The sequence below is a fragment of the Scardinius erythrophthalmus genome, assembly GCF_964197995.2.
Source record: "Scardinius erythrophthalmus genome assembly, chromosome: 18".
Lineage (NCBI taxonomy): Eukaryota > Metazoa > Chordata > Actinopteri > Cypriniformes > Leuciscidae > Scardinius > Scardinius erythrophthalmus.
This window is the reverse complement of record NC_138238.1, coordinates 31310712-31322891: the sequence shown is the minus strand read 5'-3', so window position 1 is coordinate 31322891 and position 12180 is coordinate 31310712. Positions and strand designations below refer to the sequence as shown.

Here is a 12180-nt window from a genome sequence, read left to right as displayed (position 1 = left end):
CGAGGCGGAAAAGTCCACCGTTTCGTCTCAGAGATATTCCCCAGGTTTGGTAAACCCAGGACGCCTATACGCCCCTAGAACTCTTCGGTGGCGAATTACTCGTGCCTGTTACTCGTGGTATGCCCCTTTCAGGTAAGGCCTTGTAACCTGGTTAGTGCTCCATATGTAGTGGTTCCCTAACGGTGATATGATATAATCTTCCACTGTTTGGTTTCCCAATCGGTGAACCCTGTGTCTTCTCCTAGATGGGGTTAGCCCCATCTCTATTTGCTCGAGTCTTCCCCTCATCAGGTGGAGCCCTCCACAGGGACTATTCCCTATGTAGGATGTGTTTTCACATACTAACCTCCCCCCTTCGTTAGAGAAAAGAGAACACTTCCCCAACTGTGGTACTCAGCCGTAATATATAAGAAAGAAGATATTATCCCCCCAAAAAAAAAAAAAATCATCAGAAGAAGCCCTACGACTGGACTGACCTCTCTCAATAGTAGATGGTCCCCTTGATGGGAAACCCGAGGTCAGTTACCCTGGGTGTTGGAAGGTTGCGAGACAGCTTAGCTTCATTTGTCATTTTCCGTTTTGGCTTCTCAGCACAAACCTGAATGTGTAAAGCACGCTGGCCTCCTTTTATACCCATATGTCCAAATTCTACACGCCAACTTCTTTGGCCTTTTCTGAAAATGTCAGAGGTGTTTGGGGCTCCCAAGTGCGACCCCTAGTGTCTCTCATTCAACACAACGTCTCGTTCCCTCCATCAGTGAATTGCAGTTATACTAATCACCGATAGAGTTCTCAACGGGCCTGAAAATGATAACCCGACCCGACCCGGCCCGTGGCTTTTAAGCCCGGACCCGATGTAACCCGACACATCATCATGAATTATCTGCCCGAACCCGGCCCGCGGCCCGACGATAATTTTTTTTTTCTCATACACGTATTATCATGACCAGCAGACGGGAATTCAAATCAACCTTTAATGTTCATGCCTTTTAACAATACAAACAATACAAACAACTTTCCAGACCTCTGATTTTCCCACTCCTGTAGTAGCGACGGTGAATTCACCTGCGGCAAGTTTACTTTTCACCAACTCCATCTTCTTCTCCAGGCTAAAGGCGTGCACGCAGCGGCGTCAGGTCTGCCCCCGCCCCTCTCCATGATGCACGTTGCACGCAGCAGCCAGACTTTCTTTACGGTGAACAGTAGCGATGATTAATAAATGTTTTTTTTTTTTTTTTTTTTTTTTACTGAGCGGAAAAGATTAAGCCCGAGGTCCGACCCGACCCGACCCGAGTCATTTGCTTATATTTTCAACCCGAACCCGCGGGTCCCGTCGGGTTTGTCGGGCCGACCCGACCCGACCCGTTGAGAACTCTAGTCACCGAGACGTTTTCATAATGCATGTTACTGGTTTATCCGTCAATATTTGATTATATTTTATAAATTGTTTGACCTTGTAATCTTATCAGAATATCAAGCAACTCTTCTTGTATTAAGACTCACTTTTATTTGATGTATATAATACCGCGCTGCAGTTAAGCCAACAGGGGGTGCTCATCCTGTGGTCTGTGTGGGTCCTAACGCCCCAGTGTAGTGACGGGGACACTATACTGTAACAAGCACTGCCCTTCGGATGAGACGTTAAACCAAGGTCCTGATTCTCTATTGTCATTAAAGAACCCTCTGCACTTCTCGTAAAGAGTAGGGGTGTAAATACTCATGACCTCATAATAATCCCCATCCATTGAATTGGCTCTATTAATCTCTGTCCTCTTCACCTATAGCTGGTGTGTGGTGAGCGCACTGGCACAGTTGTAGTGGATGCTGCACACTGGTGGTCGTGGAGGAGAGACCCCTGATATGATTGTAAAGCACTTTGGGTGTACAATAGTACATATGAAACCACTATATAAATGCCTCATGCAGTGTTCACGGTTTACAATCCAATCAACAAACGATGAATACATCAAGCCTGTCTCATTCTGTTCGATAGCCATTTGACTTTATTGGAATGATTTCCCTTGTGGAGAAAAAGTGCTCTTAATTGTATTGAAAATGCACTTGTAGTGAACTTCAAATCTTAAAAGTATATTGCACATGTAAAAACTTTTTTGCCAATAATATATTAAATAAAAGGTACATTTGAATTAATTATGTTTAAATAATCTTTAAAGTCAAGCTTTTAAAATGCACACTTATTTTGATGTGTTGACTAACACTAAAGCAAGTACTTGGTTATATATTTAACTGTATTGTATTATTTGATATTACATTCAAAGTTAATATATTTTAAATGTAGTAAATTGCAACAATTACAAATATATTTAAAAACATGGCATAGGTTTGAATAGAAATTACATTAAAGTATATTGTAGTTTACCATATATGCTTGTCAGGTACATTCAGCAGTACACTTTAACATTATTACAAAGGCATTTTTTTTACAAGGGTTGACACTCCTTGATTCCTAAAATACATATGTATTTTTCATTTTCTGATTAACAGAACTGACCTGGCTGTTCTGAGTTGGGTTGACACTCCTTGATTCCTAAAATACATATTTATTGTTCATTTGATTAACAAAACTGACCTGGCTGTTGTGAGTGTGGGTTTTTTTTAGCACATTGTTATGTGGTTTCTACAGTGTTACAGGTAGCTACAGGCCCACATCAAAATAGCCCACCTACAACTATATAATAGCCTATTCTGGTCTCATATAACTAGGGTCCCTAATTCAGTTTATTGATATTTATTTATTTTCTAGTAGCATCACAAAATGTGTGATGGTGTTTCTCACTAATGAAATTGGACTACACTCGAAATTACAAATTACAAATACAATACTAAAATGCTTTAAGACACATAGCTTTTAAATCACTGCATAAAATTTCACATTAGTCCATAGGGAGTAAGTGAAATTAGAGTTGAAATTACACTTACACTCAAACTGCAAGAGTCAATTAACCAACTGTCACATTTGATTGTTGTTTTTCACCTTTGGAAAGCATAGGCAGTGATGAATCACACTGTTAGATGCTCTAATGTCATTGATTCTTAATAATTGGTTTCTGTTACTGCCATGTGTTCAAACACTTGTAGGATCTTGATAGATGATATCCACGAACACATTTAATTCTAATTGCCTTCCCTAGCAAAGGTGAAATTAGTGGCATGGCAGTGCTCTTGATAAAATGCTCGTGATTTTCAGGGTCTAAATTGCCTGTTTATCAAGTGTTCATCTCTCGCTGACCGACTCATTTTCTGCTTCATTGAGCATGTGCATGCATTGGCCAGTAAGTCTTTCTGAAGTTGACAGCACAAACAAAGAGACACACTTTCCTTTACCCATTACCAAGAAATATAGGACATGCACAACCTTGAACAATATACATCTCTTTACACCCAAGACAAATTTCTTAGACAATTGAGCTTTCTATAGTTTTAATTTGCTGATACCAGTTTAAGCTAAAAATTGATAACACTTTAGTTTACAATAAGGTCTCGTTTGTTAACACTGCATTAACTAACATGAACTATGAGCAATATATTTTTACACCATTTACTAATGTTTGTTAATGATCATGTTCATATCAGTTCACAATGCATCGACTAATGCAAGTTTTGCTTTTTCATTATGTATTAGTAAAAATAGAAATTAACATTAACAAAAATAAATGCTGTTGAAATATTTTTCATTAATGTAGTTTATTAATGTTAACAAATGGAACCTTATTGTAAAGTTAAAATTTTTGCTACCTATACCAAACAAAGTGTGAGTGAAAAAAAAAAGAGTGAAGGGTGAAAAAGGTAATTTTCTCTTTGCCTAGTGATTTCACTGGGGATTCTCACACACACTGCCCTGTCAGAGGTCTTCCGCACAGACCACTCAAACCAAACAAATCTATTTGTGTGGCTGTGATGAAACATTGATCCAGCTGTATTATTGGGAAAGCTGATCATCTGAAGATGATCATTTGTGTTCAACCAGAAAATTGCCCTGAATAAGATGATTTCTAAATTGGATTTATAAAGCTGGATTTAAAGTAAAAATCAATTTGCAATTTAGTCACATCAGAGAAGGTTGTTAGTGCAACAGATATCTCTAAAAGAACGTGCACAGTAACATTTGTTGATTAAGTAATATATAGTATACTGTAAGAAAAGACTGTAAAAATGCCTTCCTTACTATACTTGTAATAGATCTAAACTTACATTTAATGTAATTTTACAGTAAAATTTACAGGTTTTGAAAGTGAAAAACAACAAGTCATTGTATAATTTGCAGTGTAAAGAACGTAAATTGACATTCCCCAAATTCCCTGTTTGACACTGTTGAAATAACGTTTTCTTTGTTTTTTCAATTCAGTTATGTACATTATGGTTTTATGTTACATATAATGTTGTTAAATTAATGTTTATTGGCTGCATTACTCTAGTGTCATGTGTGTTACCATGATGCACACCTTTTATATATTAGTTTTTACCTTCTCAGCTTGAGGAAAAGCTGCTTATGATGATACTTTGATTCAAGTTGCTAGTGTATAACAAAAGGTACAAAACAGATATTAGTACATTGGTATATTAACTGTCACGGGTCTTGGTTGCAGCAGAAAAGAAACAGTATCTATATGCAGCGGTCTATATTAATGACAAACTCAAACTAACAGAAATCCTCAGAATACTTTGGAATTATTAAAATACATGAACAGAACAACCAGGCTTACAGCGATGTCGACAGACAACTAGACACGACCAAACTCAGGTACACGGGCAAACAGGGGAGCTAACAAGATAAGAGACGAGACACACCTGAACAGATAACTCTAATCAAATTAGTAACTATGGAGACAAACAGGTGGGAAACAGAACAAACGGAGAAGCCAAATAGAAACACAACACATTGGCTATGTTTACATGCAACCAAATAATCTGTTAGTAATCGGATTAAAGGCTCAATCGGACTGAAAAGCCTTAATGTAAAGACCTTTTCTTTCTGTTGAATAAAGTGTCATATAAATGAGTGTCCCGTCATTCTAAAATTCTCCTTTCACTCAGGAGCGGACTCTGAGATTTCACACTCAGGAACGGACTCTGGGACTTCACACTCAGGAACGGACTCTGGGATTTCAGACTCAGGAACGGACTCTGAGATTTCACACTCAGGAACGGACTCTGAGATTTCACACTCTGGAACGGACTCTGGGACTTCCAACTCAGGAACGGACTCTGAGATTTCACACTCAGGAACGGACTCTGGGACTTCCAACTCAGGAACGGACTCTGGGATTTCACACTCAGGAACGGACTCTGAGATTTCACACTCAGGAACGGACTCTGAGATTTCACACTCTGGAACGGACTCTGAGATTTCACACTCAGGAGCGGACTCTGAGATTTCACACTCAGGAACGGATTCTGAGATTTCACACTCAGGAACAGACTCTGAGATTTCACACACAGGAACGGACTCTGAGATTTCACACTCAGGAACGGACTCTGGGACTTCACACTCAGGAACGGACTCTGGGATTTCACACTCAGGAACGGACTCTGAGATTTCACACTCAGGAACAGACTCTGAGATTTCACACTCAGGAGTGGACTCTGAGATTTCACACTCAGGAACGGACTCTGGGACTTCACACTCAGGAACGGACTCTGGGACTTCACACTCAGGAACGGACTCTGAGATTTCACACTCAGGAACGGACTCTGAGATTTCACACTCAGGAACAGACTCTGAGATTTCACACTCAGGAGTGGACTCTGAGATTTCACACTCAGGAACGGACTCTGGGACTTCACACTCAGGAACGGACTCTGAGACTTCACACTCAGGAACGGACTCTGAGATTTCACACTCAGGAACGGACTCTGGGACTTCACACTCAGGAACGGACTCTGAGACTTCACACTCAGGAACGGACTCTGAGATTTCACACTCAGGAACGGACTCTGGGACTTCACACTCAGGAACGGACTCTGAGATTTCACACTCAGGAACGGACTCTGGGACTTCACACTCAGGAACGGACTCTGAGATTTCACACTCAGGAACGGACTCTGGGACTTCACACTCAGGAACGGACTCTGAGACTTCACACTCAGGAACGGACTCTGAGATTTCACACTCAGGAACGGACTCTGGGATTTCACACTCAGGAACGGACTCTGAGATTTCACACTCAGGAACGGATTTGGGAAGATTGCTCACTGGATGCATTGTGACCACTGTAATTGGCAATTCTTTAATCCTTGGAGTGGGAATTTTCTGTGCCAGAATGGACTTGGGAACAGTAATCACTGGAAGGGTTTCTGGATCCGACTCAGGAGCGTTGGGAGTGGGGCTGGAATCCTCTGCATTCAAGCTGGTCAGGTTGCACATATGCAGCGAACAGTCTGTCAAGTTAGTGAGGCACGCCAGTTGTTGAAACCTCCGGGTGTGTACCTTGAGGGTCTGCTGTTCCTGTTCCAAACACAGCAATTAGACTGCTGGAAGATCCATTTTATAAGGCCCGTCGCAAATTGGTCGTTCAACCAGTAGTGGAGTAATAACTTCTATTAATGAATCTTTTTGAGATCGAATTAATGCTAGATGTTTTGCTATAAATTACGAAGATGGCATCTGAGGACTATTTCTCATTTTTCTCACTTATTTTGCTTTATTTCCAGATTCAATCATAGTCGTCTTTACGTTGGCTACTAGCACGTGCGCACTCTTCAAAAACGGTGCTTTGAACCTCTTGACAAACTAAAAGATGTAAATGACAGTTGTATGTATTCTAAATAAAAGATACAGATTGTACTGAATGTCAGCTTGCTTATTTTGCTCAAGATAAGAATTTATTGAGTCCACATGTCATGCAAACAAGAAACTCTGCTTCTGACCATGCTAATGTGGTTCCAACCACACAACTTTGCAATGCTGTTTGCGAATGTTCATTAGAAGAACTATGATTTCTGGAAACATCGATTTGGTGAACTATACTAATAACAAAGGAACTTGCAAATATAGTTGGCTAACAAAGCTTTTGGGAAACACACCCCAGCACAACCAGGCTAACAGCAACGTCAACAGATGACAGGACCAAACTCAGGCTTAAATACACGTGCAAACAGGGGAGCTAACAAGATAATAGATGAGACACACCTGAACAGATAACTCTAATCAAATCAGTAACTATGGAAACAAACAGGTGGGAAACAAGGATGACTGATCTAATAGAACAAACGGAGAAGCCAACTAGAAACACAACACAGTGAAAACTAAATGAAAACAGAACATACATGTGAAATTAATATTATGGGCCCTATCTTGCACCCAGCGCAATTGACTTTGTACACCGACGCATGTATTATTCCTATTTTGCACACGACGCACAGCAGACTTTCCCCTCCACAGACGCACGTCTTTAAATTAGGGAGTGAACTTGCGCTTCCAGTGAACTAAACGTTCCCTGGTGCTATTTTGCAGTTTCAGAAAACAATTCCGCCACAGACCAGGAAAAACCTAGTCTAAAGTCATTGGTGCATTATTCAGATGCTATTTTGAGGGCGCATGCTTGGCCATAATGTACTGTAGCGTGTGCACAACACGCATACACTTTGCTTCTCTCATCTACACAGACGCAGGCAGCAGTTCCCATTTTTGCAAACCATTCATAATTACAAGGAAAAATATTACCACACAAGGGAAATCATTGTGGTGTTCATGAAGATGTGAAAAAATAGGCATAAATTTAGCTTACACATTTACCCAAATTATTATACGCCTGTTTAACCGAAGCTAATTTGGGTGGGTTTCTTCCATCCCCATACAATGTCACTTCTCTGTCTTTTACGGCCCTGACGAGAACGTCGGTCTGCTCGGCTGTGAAACGCTCCTGGCGTGCGCCTGGCAAATCCGCCGTTATAATAGCAATCCGCCATGGAACAAGCGCGCCTGCTTTTAAAGGGAATGTGAGATGACACTCTGATTGGTTTATTGCACGTTACGCCCAAACCACACCTGAGTAATGTAGCTACTTCAGACCAACCCATTTTAGATTTCCGTTGGATCTGCCCACAAAGTTACTTGCGTTTCGCGTTTGATACTTGCGTTTCAGATAGGTCCCTATATCAGTTAATGAAATAGGCCTACATTTTCTTACTGTAAATGTAAGTTAAATCTGTAAAAACTAAAACGTTACTACCATATTTTTATGGAAAATTTCTGGCAACCACAGCTGCCAGCTTCTTTCTTTCTTTCTTTCTTTCTTTCTTTCTTTCTTTCTTTCTTTCTTTCTTTCTTTCTTTCTTTCTTTCTTTCTTTCTTTTAGTGTTATGTTGATCGGATAGTTTTGGTAAATGTTTCACATATAGCCTATTTGCACTTAATTTGGTCACATTTTTTATCATAACATTTTATTAATTTCAAATATACTAATGAAGGCTACCTAAAGTAGTTCTGTAAGATGCATGCACTTATTAACTTAAAGTTATTTAGGCAATTCTATTAATCGAAATTGTTAACTATTGATAGAAAAAAGAACAAACAGGAAAAAGCCTTTAGCTTTGCTTAAGCACTGTTTGATTTCACATTTGATAATACTGTATTCCATTGGAGAGGCAGATTCCGATTATCTTAACAAAATAAACAAGTAGTTAATTTAGTCAGGTATTGATCTAATTCTGGTGAAGAGGGAAAGCAGCAGACAACATTATACAGCATAATTTAAAAAAGAGTTATTACAGAAATAATATACTTTGAAAGAATTTAATTAAGTGCAAACTGAATGTAATATGTCTGAACACTTCTTCACTTATTCCACTTTACTTACAATTAAATGAAAATCTTTTATAGTTCAAATTTATAATAAATACAATTAGTTGAACTTAAGACTGCTTTTGACCCACTTAATTTATAAGTCTTTATGTGTCATTTCACAATTACTTCTATTGTCTCTGAAATAGGGTTAAAGTGTAATCTCTCTTATTTCTTTCTTCTTTTGTTTATTTATAAAGCACTTTCATTGCAAGGTTGACACAAAGTGCTGTACAATACAACTGAAATTGGATACAATATAATACAAATACAACAATACAAAAAAACACAACACAAAATACAAACATTATACCTGGTTGAAAGCTATTGATAAAAGGTGTTTTTTAAGTAGATACTTAAAACTTGGTAAAGTAGACGCATTTTTACAGAATTTTCACCGGAAAATGCCATCTGAACAATAACATCCACTTTTGTTCTGACCAACTAAGGGAAAAAAAGCATTGCAGTAAATCGAGCTGATTAAATCTAACGATCGCTTATCACGTCAAACCGTGCAAATTATATTTTGTTCTCAAATTGTTAATGTTAACAACATCAGCATTGCGTGAGTACATTTAATGTGTATTAGGGCTACCTGTAGTTCAGTTTCCATTTCTCTGCAGTCTTTCTAATTGTCATACCAACAAATGAATGTTCCTTAGAACTGGTTCTCTTTGAACTACAAACACACATATCTGTAATCAGATGCATTTTTAAAACTGGAATATAATATTATTTTTACCTTTCAAAAGCCCTTCCGATATGTATCCTTGTTTTCGCATACAGTCTCTTTTTTTCTGTAGCCACTCCGAAGTCCGAAGTCTTTTGCATTTTACAACGGGTGAATCTCCAGTTGTCACTGGTGATTGTCATTTGAACCTCTCTGGATTCACCATCAAATTGATAAGTTTAATTATATCAAGTGCTGTGAGAAAAGGCTATAAATCTCCACCTCCAACATCCTCACACGCAACATAGCCACTAACCGAGACTCTTCTTCATGTGGACAGATGTGACACATAAATACAATTTTTTTTTCTTTTGGATCATTTTTAACCCAAAAAAGTTACAGACTGCAGCTTTAACTTCATTTTTAATGTAATTTTTATTTAAACTTGTAGGCTATGTCATGTATTGGAACTGTAGAATTGTAATAATGAAGTAGAAGTTTTGTACATTCAAATTACATTGACTTTAAACATTACATAAAAATACACACTACAGTTAAAATTATAATCAAGTACTTTATATGTGCTTTAGTATTTTAGTAATTTTTGTCATTCATCAAAAAAGCATTGTATTAAGAAATCATTGTCGAAAGCACACATAAGGATAATATTGTCATGAACATTCAGTTATATTTTCATTAGTTTATCAAGGACTCTTAGTTCGTTTTCATTAGTCTCCTGTTCTCCTTTGTCAAGGTTCCCACCACCTTTTAGTTGTCATGGCTATTCATTAATTACCACAGGTTTTTATCATTTGTCCCTCATTTACAGTGCACTCCTCAGTTGTCTGTTGTTGCTTTTGTTTTACACACTATACGCTACTTGGATTATATTTGAGTCGTTTAAATAAACTTTGTCTGATTTTTATCCATCATCGTCTTCCTCTTTGGACTACATCATGACAAATATAAATGACTTTTAGTCATTAATATTATATTATCGGCTAATGCCTATTTTTTAAATATACTTTTTAAGATCTGAAGTTCACTAAAAGTGCACATGCACTTAACACAATTCTTTTTCACAAGGGAAATGCTAGACAAATGTGGGTAAAGCACTATATTTACTGTCCTCTTCCGCGTGTACATACTTGTTATAGTAATTATAATAACTGGGTAATGACTAGATAATAACCCTGAACCTACCCCTAAACCTAACCTTAATGTAGTTACCTTATATTGCCATACGTATACGTAAGTGTGCAACCCAAATGTGTACAAAATGGCCCCATGCACAGTATTAGTTATTAGGTTTTAAGTATTAAGTTTCTATTATGAATAAAGCAGGGAAACCAGGCGTACTCACCAGAGCTCTGGCTTTCATCAGCACACTGCACAGCACAAAAGCCACGGCGACCTCCACTGACAACATGCTTAACCCAAGACCTTTGACCTTTTCCAGAACTTCTGTTCACCAGAGAGCTCCTCTTACTTTTCAGGACATGGTGGTCTCATCGAGGTGCAGAGAAGTCTGTAGCCATTGCCGATATATTGTTATTCTGATGCTGTTGTGTCCACCAGTGATTCATCTGTTGGAGTCTGACAAGTATGTTGTTTTAGCTGAGGTTCATTTATGGAATAACTGTAGGCAAATGTAGGTACATTTCAAAAAAGTAAAATCCCCTTTTTTTATAAAGTACAAAAACAAAATAAGTAGAAGATGACAACTGAACGATCTTTACCCATCAAAGAAGATGTTCTTCCATTTCTCCGATTCTTGTTTTTCTTCTTCTTATAAACTCTTATCTTTGATTGAAGATGAGACTTTCATTTGGAGATCTGTTAAAGAGAGACTTGTCTGCCATCGTAGAGGTGTGATCTCCTGCATGTGAGTATCTGTTGTGAGAGTGTTCAGCGAGGTTATTAGTGTGATGGTCATCACTGGCCCTCGGCTGTTGGGCTCCTCCACTGTTTATCATGTGGGGTGGGCATGAAGAATGTTAACCCTTCACTGTCATGTGAAGACAAAGCCCTGACCCTCCTAATTACAAGGGTTTCTATTTTTCTAAACCCACTCCTGCACATACGTTACGAACACGCTTCTTGACATGTGGCTCTGGAATACTAGATTGTGACATTCATCATTGCATTCAAATATTTATAAATGTATAACTGAGCCACTTGTATCCCTGCATGCTCTTTTTCTAATCACATGAATGTACTCACAAGCAGGATAAACAGTGTGACACATGAAACCAGATAACCCATAACCATCATAACCCATAACACCATTACGATCATCCTGACTGGGTTCATTTTGGAGTAATAACTGGCTAATTTCACCTACAATATCCATGGATGCTTACTGTATTTCCTGGCTTTGTGTGAAGAAAACAAAGAACAAAACAAAACAATTTTCTAGTATCACTGATATACCATTATGGTTTTTTACTAATATCTTGAATTAGTTGCACGTTTTTTTTTTTTTTTTTGTGTGTGTGTGTGTGTGTGTGTGTGTGTATGTATTTATTTTTTTTCTTTGTTAATATGTGTTTAGTTTTATTTAGTTTTTATTTCAGTTTTAGTAGTACATCAAGTTAAACTAAATAAAAATGAGAAATGTTGCCATGGTAACTATAGCAGAAATAAAAGAAGTTTCAGTTTTTTATACAATTAATTTTAATCCAATTAACATTAATTTTATTTCATG

The 12180-nt window shown here is 38.0% G+C and overlaps 1 protein-coding gene across 1 annotated transcript in view; it reads right to left on the bottom strand.

The window, feature by feature from the left end:
* Window positions 1-10902, bottom strand: part of pth3r (parathyroid hormone 3 receptor) — a gene marked incomplete at both ends in the record, with an annotated part of 55314 nt that extends 44412 nt beyond the window's left edge. The window contains one exon of the mRNA XM_081393103.1: window positions 10837-10902. Coding sequence (XP_081249229.1) covers window positions 10837-10902 — 66 coding nt within the window. The remainder of the gene's footprint in view (window positions 1-10836) is intronic.
* Between the last annotated feature and the right edge of the window lie 1278 nt (window positions 10903-12180).